The 19,120-nt window shown below is 36.0% G+C and overlaps 2 protein-coding genes across 4 annotated transcripts; both read left to right on the top strand.

Moving 5' to 3' along the window:
• The first annotated feature begins 742 nt into the window (after positions 1 to 742).
• LOC128513089 (guanylate-binding protein 1-like) lies at positions 743 to 11,893 on the top strand. Of its 2 annotated transcripts, none has more exons than XM_053486715.1 (11): positions 743 to 945; positions 3,788 to 3,974; positions 4,928 to 5,055; positions 5,373 to 5,482; positions 5,586 to 5,779; positions 7,746 to 7,988; positions 8,079 to 8,356; positions 8,492 to 8,704; positions 8,863 to 8,965; positions 9,137 to 9,330; positions 9,964 to 11,893. In XM_053486715.1, exons 2-11 carry the CDS (start codon positions 3,788 to 3,790, stop codon positions 10,183 to 10,185), a joined length of 1,872 nt encoding a protein of 623 aa, XP_053342690.1. In that variant the 5' UTR covers positions 743 to 945; the 3' UTR covers positions 10,186 to 11,893. The 2 variants fall into 2 exon arrangements, with proteins under 2 accessions (XP_053342690.1, XP_053342691.1); XM_053486716.1 differs by lacking the exon at positions 743 to 945 and adding an exon at positions 2,946 to 2,967.
• Positions 11,894 to 12,669: 776 nt separating this feature from the next.
• dnaaf6 (dynein axonemal assembly factor 6) lies at positions 12,670 to 17,835 on the top strand. 2 transcript variants are annotated; one of them, XM_053487076.1, is made up of 6 exons: positions 12,670 to 12,804; positions 14,733 to 14,805; positions 14,914 to 15,013; positions 15,628 to 15,724; positions 15,903 to 15,988; positions 17,124 to 17,835. In XM_053487076.1, exons 1-6 carry the CDS (start codon positions 12,715 to 12,717, stop codon positions 17,251 to 17,253), a joined length of 576 nt encoding a protein of 191 aa, XP_053343051.1. In that variant the 5' UTR covers positions 12,670 to 12,714; the 3' UTR covers positions 17,254 to 17,835. The 2 variants fall into 2 exon arrangements, with proteins under 2 accessions (XP_053343051.1, XP_053343050.1); XM_053487075.1 differs by having other exon boundaries at positions 14,911 to 15,013.
• The last annotated feature ends 1,285 nt before the right edge of the window (positions 17,836 to 19,120 follow it).

Raw genomic sequence — 19,120 nt, 5'->3', positions numbered from 1 at the left:
ACAAATGCAGCATGAGGAAGGGTACACCCTGGACAGGGTGCCAATCCATCGCAGGGCACACACACATACACACACTCACATATCCATTATGGACAATTTGAGACCACCAATTAGCCTAATCTGTAGGTCTTTGGACTGTAGGAGGAGACCAGAGTACCCGGAGGAAACCCACCAAGCAGGGGGAGAACATGCAAACTCCATGCACACAGAGACGGGAATCGAACATGTTGCAAAGATGATAGTGCTAACCACTTTACCACCGTGCCGCCAAACATAAATTAAAAATATTGTATTTCATATGTATTATTATTTTATTACATTTTATTAAAATTTACGTCATGCATACCAACTTTTACTTTACATTTAACAATGCAATAACATTAAAGTCACTGTTTTTAATGTCTTTTTTAAATTTTGTTATTTAAATATATTTTAATTTTTCTTCACTGTGTACTGAACTGTATATGGTTGAAATGACAAAAAAAGCCTACATGTCTTGACTTGACTGTATATCCTGGGGCTGGATGTGAAATTGAAAGTGAAAGTAGACACACACTGCAGTGTCCTCTTTGCTTAATGTTACATAACACCGATAAAAATATGCTGTTTACATTTAAGGGGAATGATTAAAATACACGTAAAAAAAATTAAGAAAAGCAAATATTATTAAACATAACACAAGAAAGACGGTTAATTCGGCAGTTTTTCTGAATGAGGTCGCTGTGAACAGAGGCTGCTGTTTTGTTAGGTGGGGAGGGTTTGTTGTGTGCAGCTACACCGTGGATGACTTGCACGCTATGATTTCCCGGAAAGTCCCCTCTTTCAACTCACAAACGTGATCTCATGCCAATGCTTAGGCGTGAGCATAGTCTATAAAACTGTCTGACTGCTTCTCTCCAACAGTTTCATTTGCAGCTCGAGAGCAAGTAACGTCTGGCTTATAAGGTACTGTATCGTCTTTTATTACTTTATTAACACCCTGCATTACCGTGGCTTTAACATACATAACGCGTCCGTTTGCTGCATGTACAGCGCTTCAACTGATATATAACAAAAGACCGCGCTTACAAGCAATAGTTACTAGTTACGGTTCGACAAAAATAACAACATTTAAGTCTAATTTTAGTCGGGCATACCAACTTTTAAAAACAACACCATTTAATTACATTAAACAATGCAATGACATTAAAATCACAGACTGAGTTTAACCATTTGTTCAAGTTTTGTATATTCAAATATATTTCAATTTTTTTCACTGAAAGGACTTTTAATTTGTCTACTAAACAGTTACAGAGCAGTGAGTAAAACGATGTGCTTTCATTATTATGACATTGTTAAAACTGGTCACAAAAACGACAAGACCGTTAAAAAGAGATTGTAAATATTTCCTTTTATCTTAAACTCAGTGGAAAAGTGATAACTGGATTTATGCTAATATTTTATATATAATTCTTTAACAGTAGCCAAGAGTTTTGTTTGTTGCAATCAATAACTTTGAAAAACATTTAGCCAAGTAATGTTTATCTGAATTATTTAAATCCCTATGAATACCACAGGTGGTTAGCACTGTCGCCTTGCACCTCTATAGTCTGGGTTCAATTCAAATGTGAATTTACATTAAACTAATGTTACCAATTTAAATGTGGCTAACATCTTAATGAGCACATAAGCTAATGGTAATAAGCTAACATCATGTGTCTGCATTTAATGAAATTACTATGTAAGATTAAGGTAAATTTATTCTGCACACTTAAAGTTAGCTCTCTTTATGCAAACTTGTTATATGAAACTTAAAATACTTTTTAAATAAAAAAAATCATAAGGTCTGCTACTGCAGTTTGTGAAGCAATTTTGTGACACTTAGATTAATTGATTTAAAAATCATGCGTCTGTTTATCGGTCATTTACATTATCATTTAGGTTTTTTTGTGGTTTGAATAAAAAAATTATCATGTTTTCACAGGATTATTTTTGTTTAGTTTTAGTCTTTGTCATGAAAAGTAGATCTATGAACATTTTCTTAAGTGTGCATTCTGTGCCCCGACTATTCTTACTGCAGGACCCATTAAATAGTATTTCACTCATCAACATTACCTAGCCTTAGCCCTAACCACAGCCAATCCGTCCCCAGGATTATTGAGTTGTTAGGTAAGGAAAAACAGCAGTTTCCGCACCTGGCATTACGTCTTTTGGATGCAGGAGTGGATGTGGCTTAGTAATCCATGCTCCTGGTTTATTTATCCATGTAAGTTCCTGGAGATCCATGATCTCATTTTTCTAATCCATGTGCATGCTTTAGTAATCCACACTCTCGATTTATTTATCTGTATGCACACTAGTAATCGGTGCTCTCAAATTATTTATCCATGCTCAAAATGTAATAATTTATGCTTTTATTTTAATAATCAGTGTGCAGCTTTGAGTAATCCGTACATTTATTAGTGCTTCTAATATTTAATTTTCTAATAGACAATTACAAATAAGTAATCTTCAAAAATAAACACACATTTAACATTGCAAGAAGCTTGTAGAGGTTGATCTAGCTATATGAGATTGTTGCAATAACAATAAAATTTCACCCAAATCTATTTTTTTATATATTTTAAACATTGATCGGCCATACAGTTACATTACAACAAGAAAAAAAAAATATTCACAGTATTTGTGGTCTTGTGTATAGGACCTTTGGGTGCTGTCAGTTGTGAGGTGGGTCCTCTGTGGATCGGACATATTTGTTCGGCATATTCTCAGGGGGTTTGATCAGATTGGGATTTGGGAGTTTGGAGGCCACGTCGGCCCTTGGGATGTTTGCCTACTGGGCCCCATGCTCGGTGGGATGTGATGCACTGGGTGTTCAGTTGCATTGCTATCATGAATAGCATTGACATTTTTTCTGTGATTTGTGCTGCATTGGCTTATCTGTGAGATCCGACCAGATAGAAAGGCCTTAGCTCTCTGCAGGCATAGGTAAGCCTTATGATCCGTGTTAATGTTTTGTGGTGTTAATGTCATGGCTGATTAGAGTATTAATTTATTCATTTTCCTTAATTTTGTCTTTTCTACTTTCAATGGTAATTTTATTTACAGACATAAAAAGCCTTTCATTGAGAAATAAAAATTTAATGTGAATTTGAGCTTTATGTCTTTGTACAGATGTTTAGTGGGGTTTAAGTCAGAGTTTTGGGTGAACCTCATAGTATAATGCTACCACCATCTTGCTTCACTGAAGCGATGGGACTGTACTAGCCATATGCATTGCCTGTTTTTCACCAGTGAGTGAAGTGCTAAGCAGCAAGTCCAAAGAGTTCAGTGTTCAGCTTATCAGACCAGAGAATCTTTTTCTTGCCACTTTGCCATAACAGGTACTCTGATCTCTGCAGAGAACTTCTGAAAATTTTAATATTATTTCATTTCAAATTAATGGAGTTTTCTCTAATCTGGGAGCACTAAAGCCATAGCAGTTCTTTTATATACTTGCTCTGCCTTATACCAATTTGATCACTGAGACAGTTTCTTTGCTCATGGCTTGTTTTGTTCTGGCACTACAATGTAAAAAATGTGCCCTTATAGAAGCTGGGTGTGCTTCTCCAAACTATGTCAAGTCAATTTAAATTACAAGTGGACTTCGATTAAGTTCTAGACATATCCCAGGGACAATTAAAAGAAAAAGAATGCATCTGACCACAATGTGGAATGCCACAGCAAAGGATCTGAATACTTTCTGAATCCACTTTATATGCTGAACATTTAATTACAAATAATTTGTGTTGTATTGTGTTCTGAACAGATGGCCGAAGCCATGGATAAGCCGGAATGCCTAATAAGCACCGACTCTGAAGGACGTCTGTATGTTGTGAAGGAAGCTAAGGAAATACTGGATCGGATTTCTCAGCCAGTTGTTGTAGTGTCTATAGTGGGGCTCTACCGCACAGGGAAGTCTTACCTCATGAACCGCCTAGCAGGAAAACAAACAGGTAAGGTAAAACTTGTCTAGGTTCATTTGACATTAGTCTATAAAATGTGTAACTTAGATTTTTTTACACTCTAATAAAGTTATCAGAAGACTTCTACTGTTACAATAAAAATATATTTCTGAGAATTAAAATTTCTGGGAAATATATTTCTGTTTATGTTTATATATAAACAAAAAAAAAATAAAGAAATCCAGTAACATTTCCTGAAATAACCTCAGATGACCAGACCAAAACAACAACAAAAATATCAATATGTAAAAAAAAAATAAATACATAAAAAATAAGTACATCCTGTAACGCAGTAACATGTAGGATCACCATTAGCCAAAGTATGTTAAGGTAAACATTTTCTGTGTGAGTTTCTTTAATTATTTTGGAGAAAGTTTGTGCTACTCTTGTTTACAATTTTGTTTTAGTGCTTTAGTTAGTGTATGAGGGCATTCATTTCTGCATATAAAGAATTTGCCACAGCATCACAGCAATTTTTTTTATTTAGCCATTCAGATAGTCCTGACGATCCAAAATGGCCCAAATCTGACTTTTTGGTCATATGTAATTGAATTACATATCAATAATTCTAAATGTCTAGAAGGCCATCTAGTGGCTGGTTGTAATTTTTACCCCTGTTGGGTAAAATCTTTTTAATCTTATTTATTCTTATGTCAGTAAATGGGACAGATGTCAATCCTATTTTGAAAACACACAATAAGAGTAGATGATGCCTTGTTGTCCAGTCATACAGTCTTTTGTGTCTATGCTACCTCTTCTTTTTTTCCTTCAAAATGCTAAAAAAAAAAAAGTTTCTCATTTTGTGGTCAACCTGTTCAGATGTTTATTTTTTAAATAGTGTAAGACCGTCGTGTAATGATGTGATTGCATTTATCAGATTAGCCTTTGTAATCTAAGATTTAATAATTGTTAATAGTTATGCAGTATTTTTGTGCTTGTTTTAGGCTTTGCTCTGGGCAGCACCATAGAGTCAAAAACGAAAGGCATCTGGATGTGGTGTGTCCCTCATCCCACTAATCCGGGATACACACTGGTGCTGCTGGACACTGAAGGACTCGGGGATGTGCACAAGGTATTGACAATATCTCCTTAGCGACACACCGTTACTGACAACATACCTTTTGACAGCATGTGTCACATATAACATCCTTCCTTCATGAAGATAGTTTTAGACAGATGATTAAAAAGCAGATATAAAATTTGCTGTATAATTATTTAGTAGTTTATAGAAATGGAAGTTTTTTGGTAATCTGATGCTGTATGTCTGGATAAATCATGTTTCATGGGGATGCCATTCTTTAATGGTTGCTTCTCTTGGGGAATAACAGTCAGATTTATAAATGTGATGATGTGTATCGGTTTAATCACACCAAGTCACTGGCCTTTTAGGGTAATGAAAAGCATGACACATGGATCTTCTGCCTGGCTGTCCTGCTCAGTAGTACTCTGGTCTACAACAGCCTTGGGGTCATAGACAACAATGCACTTGAGAAGCTACAGTATCCTTTGCTAAAAAACACACATATACAGCACACAAACACCAGACACTACACATGGTAGTGCTATGGTATGGTAGGTTTTCTTGAACAATACCCTCTGCAGCTATGTGACAGAACTGACTGAGAACATCCGTGTGAAAGCACAGACAAGTGGGGATGCTGATGACTCAGCAGAGTTCATGCGAGTCTTCCCCTCCTTTATCTGGGCTGTTCGAGACTTCACACTGCAGTTAGAGAGGGAAGGCAAGGACATCACAGCTGATGAATATCTGGAAGGTGCTTTGGAGCTTAAAAGTGGTAAGCAACAGCATGGATCGTCTTTTAATATCCCTTCTTTTGTGGCCATTTTCAAATGGCCAGCAATTGAATTAATAAAGTAGTATTTGACTCTTGACAGTAGTAGATGAAGAAAGTATTTATTTGTTGTTGTTTTTTTTTTTGCACGTAAAATAAAATCTTGGAAGAAATTTAGACCCAATGTAGCCAAACACAAAGCTAAAGCTTTGAGGTTAAATTCAAATCAAATACAGAGATCAAAGTCCGAGCATAAACTCCAGAGGCGGACTGGGACCAAAATTGGCCCTGGACTTCCTGGCCGACAGCAGCCCACATCATAATACATTGGCTTATTAATGTAGAGAGAAATTTTTAACACCACTTACTAGTATAAAAATATAACACAGTACAGAAATTAATGCTATTTAAACATATTATTTGAAGTATCACTGAACATATATTGTGTCATATTAGTAAAACAAAGAAACAAAGGAAAGGACATCCAGACAAACAGCATATAAAACTTTAAAGACAATATTTTAAAAACAATAGCAATAAAACTAAACAGGTAAGCTGAAATAAAACCAGTAGCAGCATAACTTTACACTAGTAAACTAGTTACTTATTTTAATTATTATGGTAGTCAATATTAATTCGAAATTATTTTGAGAAACATTATTTTGAATTAATATTGACTATTATAATAATTACTAGCACGAGTTAATGCTGCTACTGATTTTATTCCAGCTTACCTGTTGAGTTTGATTGCCACTCTTTTCACTCGGCTCTGGAGGATCAGGGGAGAGGTGTTGGTCATCATCAGCAGGCACTGGTTCATCATCACTGACCCTGCTGCACTTGCAGCTTACACTGATGAGTAGTATATCTTATACTGCATCACAATGATACCCCTTGCTGAAATGTTCATAATATCTCACAAAGAAAAGGGGGAAATTTGTATGCTTTTTAACACCCTTGTGACTCAATAAGAGACAATGCACAGAATATTATCTAACAGCCTGTAAATGATACATTTTGGCATGTCTCATTTTGCTGTCAAACTGTTTATAAGCCTCCTGGGTCTCTCTGAGACTGGTGCCACTGGTCACTAAAAGTATTGTCTTTATACGTAGTTTTATATGTTGTTTGTCTTATTGTTCTTTCCTTTGTTTCTTTGTTTTACAAATATGACCCAATATATGTTCAGTGATCCTTTTTTTTTTTTTTTTACATTTTTTTTGTAGTATATTTTTATACTAGTATGTGGTTTTAAAAATCAATCTCCATTTTAATGAGCCAAAGTATTATGATGTGGGATGTGGTGGGCTGCTAGATCCAGCCTCGCTGTCTCTGACTGTAGTGTTAGAGCCGTCAGAGCCTGCGGAACTAAAACTTTTCTTCACGCCGAAAGCATAATCTGTTCATTTGAAGCATTTCACAATCTTTACCTCTAAAGATCTTTCCTTCCTTTTTAGCTCCACCTTTTCTTCTTCCTTCTTTTCATTCATGAAAATGATTTATAATTTGCTCAGAGAAATTTACTGCATCGAGAAAGGATCAATATCTCTCGCTCCATAAATTAAAAGTAAAGAGGCCGGGGGGGAGAACACGGATGGAATAGACCAATAGACCAAACAAATTAATATTGAGGAAGGGCAATACATTCGCATGCGCAGTAACATAAACACACACTCTTTGTCAGCGGCGATATGCATAGAAAAGAGATGCAATATTATAATTTCCGTCATTTTTTATATATTTGCGTACTGATTGGGCTGGCCCACATTGCCCAGAGGGCCACCGGGAAAACTCCCAGTGCTACAGATGGCCAGTCCGCCATTGATAAACTCCATTAAGAAGAGAGGTATTTCAACTGAATTTCCTTTGTATGGAGCTATGAAGCAAAACTTTATAGATAGGTTACTATGTTGATTGGCTGGTATACAGTCTATACATTTCTAAGCTGTTTTCATTTTTTCTTTTCTAGGTTATTCCTCTAGTGTTGAGAAGTTCAACCTGCCCAGGCGCTGTTTGCATGGCTTTTTTGCAGAAAGAAAGTGTTTTGTATTCCCACGACCAGCTGGAGATGATGACTTGAGAAGGATGGAGGAGCTAACTGAGAAAGACCTCAACTCACGGTTTCTAAGGAATGCTACGGAGTTCTGCAGCTATGTGTTTAACAATTCTAAACCAAAAACCTTAACCGGGGGCAGGATGCTTAACGGCAGTGGTCAGTAAACACCCGAGCACTCTGAACAGAAGTTGTCAATGATGATTCCTAAAATACAAAAAGTCATCCTTTTTTTGTTTGTTTTATTAGCTCTTTGCAGTCTGGCGGAGGTCTATGTGGAGGCAATTCGTAGTGGCCGGGTTCCTTGTCTGGAAAATGCAGTGGAGACTTTGGCTAAGATCCAGAATGAGCGGGCTGTGGAAGAGGGCCTGCAGGTCTACCAGAGTCATATTTTTGAGTTGATCTGCCTTCCTGTTAATCCATCTGAGCTATCAGACATCCACAGAATCGCAGAAGCAGCAGCTGTTGATATCTTTATGAAAACGTCCTTCAATGACACTGAGCAAAAAGCACAGCTAAAGCTCATGGTACTTTGCAAACACAAGGCATACACCCAAATTCACAGAGGCATTAAATCAGCTCAAGTCTTTTTTTTTTTGGATTAACATTCAAGATTAGTATTTACACACAATCTCTCTTTCTCTCTCTCTTTCCACTTCAAGCAAGAGATCCAAGCTGTGTATCAGGAGCTTTGCAGTCAGAATCATGAGGAATGTTTAAATGTTTGTAGAAAGGAGCTAAAACGGGTGTTTAGTCCATTGGAGGAAGCAGTGGCTGATGGTTTATTTATGTGGCCCGGAGGCTACTCAGAGTATAGCGAAAAACTTCAGAGCCTCATAAATGAATACAAAGTATACACAGAAACACAGCTGATGGTATGACTGCTAATATATTTTCTTTTTTATCTGAAAAACCCCCTACGTAACAAGAACAAATAGTTAAAATACCATACATTAGGTATTAATACATTAGGTGTACATTACCATATAATAGATGTGTATGTGTGTGTGTGTATGTTTGTGTCTGTTTATAGAGCGAGGAAGTGTTAAGTAAGTACCTGAAGGACAACGAACAGTTTGGGAGGAATATTCTTTTAGCTGATCAGCAACTCACTGAAGCAGAAAGGAAAAAAGAAGGTAGACACACATTGGTTGCTTATGCTCATACACAGTGTCTCAGCGTATTGTAATGCTAAGTGAGAAACTCCATATACATCAGGATTGTGTGCATGACCGTAGAGAAACCTGTAATATGTCACACACTTTTCTAAAATGTGTTTTATAACCACTTGTTCATATCCTTCTCAGAGGAGCGTTTGCAAAAGGAGGCTCTAGAACGTGAGAAAGAAATATTACAAATGCAAGCGAAGCTTCAGGAGCAGGCGTGCCAGGACCAGCAAAAGACCTACGAGCAGAATGTGACCCAGCTGCTGGAACGTATGGAGAAAGAAAGGCAGAGAGCAAAGGAGGATAATGAACAAGTGCTGGATGCTAAGCTTAGAGTAAGACAGACAAAAAAGTTCTATCAATAATTTTAGTCTAACTTTCAGTAATTGTAAATGCCAATACCAAAAATTTAAGATGAAATATATGAATTGAAATTAAGATTACTAATTTATATTATAATTTATTACAATACAGTATTTACATATAGTAAAATGTATTAATTAAGAAACTTAACACAAAACAGATCACAAAACACCCCCTTTTTATATATATATATATATATATATATATATATATATATATATATATATAGACATAAACATCTTTATTTCTTAAGAGATCCTTACAAACATATACAAGTTTTAAGTTGACTTCTTGAACATTTTCAGGAATATTTGACAAGAATAAGTTTAACCAAGTGCACTTTATCCACATAAAATGAAAAAGCATGACTGACAAAAATGCCTAAATTTTGTCATAATTACATAAAAAAAATTAACTGTTAGATATGATGAATTTAAAATATAGCAAAATATATTATGCATATATTCAGAATCCTTTTCTTAGGTCAGGTGTTATTGATCAAACCCTGAATAAATAACTGAAATTAAAAGCATGTTTAATAAAAAAAAACCATGAAATTTAATGTACTTTCTGCACTATGTTTGTGTGTGTGTGCTACATTGCAGGAGCAGAGGGTTCTGTTGGAAAGTGGATTTAAAGAAAAGGCTGATGCAATGAATAGACAGATTGAAGGTCTAAAAGGAGAGATGAAGAAGGATAACGAGTCAAATCGTTCTACATTCAGTAAGGTAGTAGATGGTTTGGGCACTGCAGCGAGCCTGTTCCTCCCCGGCATCATCCCTAAAGCTGTTGGCGCTGTCGCATCATTTTTCTCACGATTGTTTTGATAATCTTACTGATTAAAGTTATTGTATATATATTATGCACAGTAGTTTATATAAATATTTTACCCTCGTAGTGACTGCTTAAAGGTATTTGAGTAGTATTAATATAATGTCCAGCAACGACATTGTAAACTTGGTGTGTTTCCACTGCATGTTTTCCCAGGTTTATTTCTTCAGTAAAATTTATTTAAAAAATACTCATTAAAGTATTAAGCTCATATGCCGAGACCTCTTTTTTTGTTGGCAAAATCTTACTTTTTAAAAACATATTTTTTTACACAACAGTATACAATTTAGAGGTATACTTGCACCATGAACACAGTAGTGTTGGGCTTACAATTATTTCTTTGGGACTGCAAAAATTATACAACGTTAATTTTAAATAGAAGAAAATAAATATATTATGTATTTCTGTATGTATAACTATTAACATATTTACAGTTTTCTGATATCAGCACAGTTATCAAGTATGCATATCACACCTAAAAAGTTTCACCTATAGCCAATGTTTTTGGTTTAGCTTTCTGGCGGAATTCTGATTTGATATTTGACCCCGATTACTTACATTTTACTTAAATTCTGGGGGACAAACATTATGTCAGTGTGCATAGCAGGAACACTTTGAACAACTTTTTATATTTACCTTGATTGTGATTTAAAATCAACTTGACAACACCTGAATTATCAAACACAAATTTAAGGCCATACTTGGCAGAGCTTGTGAGTGTGCATTGCACGCACACACACAAACACACACACACACACACACACACAGTAGCTAAAATCTTTTTTGTTTGTTTGTTTGTTTTTTATGTGAAAAAATGAATCCAGTATCTCAAAACTTTTTCAAAAAAACTTTTCAGTGTTGAAAAACTTTTTCTCAAAAAAATATATATATTCTACTTAATTGAATCTGCAAAGTGCCACAGCTTATCTGTATCAACCATTCAAATTTCGTCTATAAGCATGATTTATAATACTGACATGGTTTACTCGTTAGATCTGTAGGCCAGTAAGTGTTAGTTTATCTGGAAGAATTTCCATAAAAATCGTTTCTTTGTTCATTCAATTTACCAGTTGTATTCCTTCCCTTCCATGATCCAAAATCCTATTATTCATACACTGCCATAAATACCTATCGTATTTGCCTTTTTGTCATAGGTTTAGTAGTTTAATGAAAGAGAGTGGGCCCTAATTTACAATAACCTCAGATCAAAGACAGATTAATTAAGCTTTAAGTAAATTATCTGAAGTCAGTAAATGAAATTACCTAATACTAAAGAATAGTTTCCTTAAGAAAGCTTAAGTCCCAAACAATTTAAACGAGGTGTGCATGCTACTTTTTTAACCACATACATGATGAAAGATTTTGCTGCTGTAAGTTAGCATACCCATTAAAGAAAATAATGTAGATCAATTTGACTAGACTGGACGTTATTTGCACCTGCTAACCTGCCAACAAATAAAATGTGGATAAACAATTGGGTGCATACGTTATAGCTGATATTCAATACTAAACAAGTAGCACTACATGATTGCTGTTTAATGCTTTTATAAAAGTTATTATAAAGAAAAATGTTAATTCCATTGTCTGTTAAGATATGCTCTCTGTATAGTGCCTAAGCCATTGCAACCTGTTTTATCCATTGTTTTGTCTCAAGTCTGAAATTAAACAAACAACATTGAAAGGTATTGTTGTTCTCCAAACTGATCAGTCTCGATGTCCTTGGTGTTAATGTCGTGGCTGATTAATGTATATTCAATTTAAATCATGCATACATGCAAGGGTTGCTGTAATGATGGGGGAGAGGTAACAATTCTCTAACCCTAACCCAAAGTAACAGGGGCCTTAAAAATGAAATGACAGTTGAAATTGTTTGGCTTTATCAAGAATTTTAAGGGGCTCAAAATCTCTTGGAGTGCCCATGTGCACATGTGACATGGGTGCTCACACACAAAAAAAAATAATGGACCTACTGTAGGTATATTAGACGCCATGTAGTGGCATATTTCAGTCGCTAGGGGGGGCAAGACCTCGTGCCTGTCCGCCAAATCTGCCTGTGCTAAAACTTCATTGCAGGTTTTAACATGTGTTTCCAAATCTTTTTTGAAACAAATGTCAAATACCGATAATAAATTGATAATAGGCCGTGTAATTTTTTTTTATAATTTTTTTTTTTCAAAGAAATCTATTGTAGCCTAGATTATTGCACACAATAAACGTAGAGTAATTTCTGCTGAAAGTGGTTTGTATTGTGTATTTTCCCGACTTATGGGCCATATGGATTCTTTTTCTGTATGTTATTTAAACTACTGTTATATTACAAATAAAAAGGGAAAGGAATATATATGTACAAACATTTCATGTAGACTTACAAAAGGAAATGGCTACAGACGCTCCAGTGTTGTTACCTATGACAACCGTCCCGGTCTCCATGGTAACAGTAAACAGTTCTACGGAGGAAGAAGAAAAAGACTGAGCGAGAGTTTTACGGGACGTAAATCTAATAACATAAAGGTAATAGAAATAAAATGGAGGGGATGTCTCTGCAAAATCTTCAGGCGCTCTCGAAATTGCTTTCTCCTCAAGACGATGAAGAAAGTGACACAGAAGACTGCAAGGTAAACTAGCTACCGGGTAAAAGTTTTAGCTAGCCTGCTAACACACACACTCACACACACACACAGAGAGAGAGAGAAAATCAGCGGTGTAACAACGCGAATATTAACGCCATACAGTGTTTTAACATAATATTATTACTTGTTTAACTATAATGTAATAATAATAATAATAATAATAATAAACAGTTAAATCGGATAGACCTATGGAAAAGAAGTCAACAAACACGCTATTTTAATATATTATGAGGTTGTTTTTAATCTCTCATTTATTTAGATTTTTTAGTCTTAAAAAGTCTATATTAAATGTCATGTCGTTATTGTAATACTTAAAACTCGTTATTTCACTATATAACTTATTCTATATATTTTTTAAATATGCAATACCCAGGGTTATTTAACAACATTGATGTGTTAAATATTAGATTATTGTGGTCATTCTGCCTAATTAAGTTTGATGCACCTGTCTTTACAATTCGTGCAAAAAAATAAAATATGCGAAATAAAATCTAAATGTTATTTTGCTGAAGAACTTATTTACCAAAGTGAAACATTATTATTATTATTATTATTATTATTATTATTATTATTAATATTTTTTATTGTTATTGTTATTATGTAAGAGACAGAGATGTGTATTGTTGTTCTCTAATATTTTTCCTTTAACTATATTAACTTTTGCATGCCTCCTCCTTGCTCTGTGTTCCCTTGAGCTCTTCCTCATTCCATTTATAGCAACAGGTGTTTATCATGTTTTGCAGTCAGACTGTTCAAACACACACATACATGTATGTACCGTTTTTGACATTAGAGTTAGTGAAGGATTCTTTGGGTCCTGCATGGATCTGACTTGTTTCTTCGGGTCATTCCATGGATGCTCAGTTGGATTGAGATCTGGAACAACTGGACACCACATCAAGAAGCTTGAAGTTTTTTTTTCCCTGCTAAGCCCAATACGCGGCAGGCAGTGATGCCCTGGGTGTTCTGATACCTTTCGGGGCAAGTCAGGGAACAGCTTGGGGCCCCAGGCCAGCAGGGGACACTTAATGACTGACAAATTAATTTATTTTTTATAAGATAATGTTAATTAATGATGGTTGAAGAGATCCTTCTGCAATTTCTTGGCTAGTGCAACACAACAGCAGACTCTCTAACCACCTCCCAACCCAACCTGCAAAAAAACTGCATGTACTTTATTAGCACTAAACTTATAAACAAAACAGAGGAGCACACTGAGAGCAAACAGCTCTCCAACAGTCCAACAGTCCAAAGACCTGCAGATTAGGCTAATTGGCATTCCCAAATTGCCCATTGTGTGTAAAGAAGTGTGTAAGTGAGTTTATGTGTGTGCCCTGTGATGGATTGGCACCCTGTGCTGGGTGCACTCCGCGTTGTGCCCTAATCCTCCTTGGATAGGCTCCAGGCCCCCCTCGAACCTCATTACAGGATAAAGTGGTATAGATGGTGAGTGAGTAAGTGAGTGAGTTAGCCAATTAAGTGGAAGCAAACCGATGCATTAAAATCACATAGTCCTGGGTGAGTGGGGGCCCTTTGCATCCCTCAGACAAACCTCTGACATTATATTTTTCTCATGTTCCAGAGGCTACTGTACAATAAACCTAATTTTAACATTGCATAAGTTTAGTTTTAAAATTTGGCCAGTTGATATGTACAAAAAATGAAGGTTTGTGCTTTCTAATGAATGCACTTCCTCAATAAACCAGTCCATTATTGGAAATTATTCATCTTTTCATATTAACTACTGGTGAAAGAAAATAATGTTTGGGCTCTAAACCTCTTTAAATATGTTTCAAAACAACCTCCATTAAGATACATCACTTGCACTATTAAAGATCCCAATGTAAATCATAAATTTTAAAAAACAGCTTGAATTGATAATCTGGAAAGTTAATTTTTCTTTATCTTTATAGAATGTAAAACCGATTGCAAAAATGGGTCCTGGGCACATTGGTGCTTCTGCTTCAAGGCAAAACAAGCAAGCAGGTGAGCGCTACCATTTATCTTCTATTTAAACATTCGTATAGAGTGAAAAGTTACTAAGATCAGCTGAGTAATTGTCTGTCTTCCTTCCTCCTTTGAAATCGAAAGAAGACACTGGCTATAAAAAGAACACCAAAGACATCTGGGACATAGAGGAAGTAACTGATGGGACACATTTTGATGACCTTGCAGACCCACGTCCTCAGCCTGAGTAAGTGGTCAGTTCACGGAGAGACGCATGCGTCCCCTAGCTGTGTTCTAAAAATTAATGCTCTGTATAGTAACCTAAAATAATTTCTGGATTGCCTTCTATATAGAATTATACAAATAAATTTTTAAAGTGTGTGGTTTTTTTTTTAACAAAGACCAATTGAAAAAGAATTCATAAAACTATCGAGGCTTAGGGTTTATTTAGGGTAAATTTATTTTTATTAGCTGTAGGCCATAATCATCAAAATTATAGGGCGTGTTCAAGTCAAACTAGCACTTTTGATTATGCAAAATATCAGAACACATTTAGAAGACTCCACACCAGTGCTTGGATGTTTGGATGGTAGTTTTCTCACTACACTGGAGCTGATACTGATTGGACTGTCTGCGTTCGTGCTAAGAGTCTCATCACTGTACTGTGCTTGAAATCATTTGTAAGTGTCAATCAGTTTTATAGCTTCAAATACAAGTCCTGGTTTTACTTAAACACCCTTCGTAAAACAAAAACACACTTTGTGTAATGATTCTAGAATATATGAGATTTTAATGTTTTAAAAAATTTAACTACAAAGGAAAAAAATACACATTATTGTGTGTGTGTGTGTGTGTGTGTAGGTATGAGATTATCCTGAAGCAGAGTGTGGGTACTGAGGACTTGTTTTTGGGCATGAGCGGAAAGAACCCATCCTCTATGTGCTGTGAGAACGTGCTGGTATGCTTTGTTTCTCCCAATTACAATTATTACAACCTAGCAAAGTCTTAAGTCATATTTTCATATTACATCTATACTATAAATACTCCAGCACTAGACACATGATTCGCGTAAATAGCTTTAAATAAAGCTTTTGTCATTTTAACTTCTCTCTAACTCATTTTTCTTTCTTCTGCAGGTGAGGGTGAAGCTACCCGAAACTCGGGCTTCTGATCTTGTGTTGGACGTAAAGGAGAGATTTGTTGATCTAAGAACTCCAAAATAGTAAGCTTTTGAGTATTCCTATAATAGTGAGAAAACATGACATATAAACACAGTCTTATATTTTCAGTTCTGTATTTTCTAAAATAAAGTCTAGTTTACATTTTCAGTAGAATTTCTCAATGCATTTTAGCTTAAGTAAATAGCATAGATTCCACAGCATTTGCACTCAGCGAACCATTACATAAAACAAAGCTCCTCTATTCCCTCTTATTTGCTCTGACAAATGACAAATGCTATGCCACATGATCTCATTTATGGACCTGAGGTCTGGTGAGTCTGCAGAAGACTCAACTGAAACACTATAAGAAAGTGGTGGGGGGATTTTTGCCCACAATTGTTTAATGTTACCAATTCATAAACCAGTTTAATTACCAAATTAACAATGTCTCAAACTATTAAATAAATGAATGATTGGTGCAAGTAAGTCATGACTTCACACACTGTCCCCCTTAAATGCTGCTAGTCATGCATTATGCATAGAGCACATTTTTCAAGACCAGATTTTGGCCACAAAAGTCTTGCTATTGGATTAAGAACAAATAGATTGACTAAAATTAGTAGGGCAAACTGTCTACATGCCATGCTGATATGATCAGGGTTTCATTATAAATGGGTGGGAAAACTTAGACTTCTTTTAAACCTCTTTTCTGCTTTGTCTGGATCATAATCATCAAATAGTGCCCATTTTGCCAGTCATTTGGTCCAAGACATTTTGGGGGCTAAATTGTGGTGTTTCATATTCGCCTTCATACAGTCAAGGGGAGTCAAGCATGCCTTTATGGCTGAGGCACATCAGTATCATTGGTATTGCATGGGCATTGCTGCAGACAAAAGGACTACCATTGTAGCCATGTCTCATGCATCTTCTCACTTATTGGCACCACTGCCATGATTTTACACATGTCAGCATTCTTCACATGGACAAAGCTTTAGTTCCCTGCAAGCAGTTACACATAATTTAATGTGTACAATAGCTTCGTTATAGCTGACCTGAACACTGACTTGCTGTTGTATGTATTTATGTGTGTAGAGGAATCCAAGCTGTAATGTATATTAATAATAAATATACTGGTAGTAAAAACTGCAGCATAGTTTCTACAGTATATAAAGCACAATCTCTCTCTCTTGTCTACAGCAAGCTAGGCCTGCATCTGCCCCACCCAGTGCACAGCAGGGAAGGCACAGCTCGTTTCATTACAGAGAAATGTGAACTGGAAATCACACTGCCCATGAACAGACCTCTGGACTCCATCAACTGTGCCTAAAGAGCAGGAATACAGAACTCATGGACTTCCTCATTGCTTGGAAAAGGAAGAGTTTACGGAACAGAAACATTGCAAACCACATTTGTAGGTCCTTTAGATTGTTTCCAAGTTTTTTTAAACCAGACTTAAGTATTTTAGACTTGTAGTGTGAATACAGACCGTAATAAGTAAAATAAATAAATAAAAAACTCAGCATAATAAAATTCAACAAATGATGGAACTGGCTCTCATAAAGACTATTTTTGGTACAATGCTGAATGCAAGCATAATACAATATGCAATAATCTCATTTTGTACAGATATTGAGATGTGCCCGTTTTCCTTCCTTTATGCTATGAAAAGCCTTCATAGTGGCTCTAATCTGAGGTGCTGTCAATTCGTGATTTTTGAGGCTGGTAACTCTAAATGAACTTTCATTGAATTTTCATTCCTGAGATAGTCTTCATGAGAGTCAGTTAATGGTGCTTGATGGGTTTCACAAAAACAGATCCAGAACAGCTGACCTTCCTGTCTTAAAATAACTGACTGCTGTTGTTTTTGTTACTGAATTATTTGATGCCATATGTATTATTTAATAGTTAAAAAAAATCCAGTATTGTTTCAGAATATAGGAAATAAATCCAATATTGTGTCCAAACTTTTGACTGGTACTGTATAGTCCTGGTACTAGTTCAGAGCAGAATTCAGAATAGAAAAACTAGGGGTTTATTTACAGGATTTATTGCTCCTATTATAAATAATAACTATGAATAATATTCTCACTTACTCTTCTATCTTCTATACCACTTTACCTTGTATTCATGCGGGGGCCTAGAGCCTATCCCAGGAGGCTTAGGGCACAAGGCAGGGTACACCCTGAACAGAGTGCCAATCCATCGCAGGGCACACACACACACACTACGGCCAATTTGGGAACGCCAATCAACCAAACCTGCATATCTTTGGACTGTGGGAGAAAACCAGAGTATACCCGGAGAAAACCCACCAAGCACGGGGAGAATATGCAAACTCCATGCACACAGAGACAGGAATCGAGCCCGGCTGGTAATCGAACCTAGACCCTGGAGGTGCGAGGCGACAGTGCTAACCACTACACCACCGTGCCGCCCAGAATAATAATCTATTAACTAAAAACAGGAGGAAATTGTATATACAAAATCCATTTAAAATAATTGTCCTAAAGACTTTTTTTTATTTATTTAAGGAATTACAGTTCAGGAAATGTCCCCAAACATACCTGGGCAGTAGGCAGTTTCCAAAACTCTCAAATAACAACAAAAAAGGTTTCCATTTTAAATAAAACTTTTTTACACATCTCCTCAGTATAACATTTATCTTTTCTAGTTAAATAAAAACACATTCTCTATCCACACAGCTGCAGGAGGAGTGGTAGATTCCCATGCCAACAAAAATCTCCTATAGGTTAATAGTGATAAATGCAGTGAAATTATATTGGATTGGATTAGATTTAAACCTCAAGTTTTATCTGCCGACATGCACATTTGGCTAATTGGCATTTCCAAATTGTCCGTAGTGTGTGAATGTCCGTGTGAATGGTTACCGGAGGTCTTTCCACAGTTGTACAAATAGGAATAAATACAATAGTCACCATTGGCCTCCATGGACCCTAGTTGGGCTACAGAGGTTCCTAGATGGATGGATGGACTGTGCATCATGGGTGCATCACTTTATGTGCTTCCTACCCTGACATGGCAATTGCTTTGGAATAGGGTCGATCTGGACTCATCAGACTACACAACCTTTCGAATTGCTCCAAAGTCTAATCTTTATCCTCCTTAGCAAATCAAAGTTTTTTACTGATTAGCTTCACTAACAAGTGGTTTCCTTGTGGCCATGCAGCTGGTTA

This window comes from Clarias gariepinus, chromosome 25, assembly GCF_024256425.1.
Source record: "Clarias gariepinus isolate MV-2021 ecotype Netherlands chromosome 25, CGAR_prim_01v2, whole genome shotgun sequence".
In the NCBI taxonomy this organism is placed as follows: domain Eukaryota; kingdom Metazoa; phylum Chordata; class Actinopteri; order Siluriformes; family Clariidae; genus Clarias; species Clarias gariepinus.
Note: the sequence above shows the minus strand (reverse complement) of the source record. Positions and strands in the feature narration are given on the sequence as shown.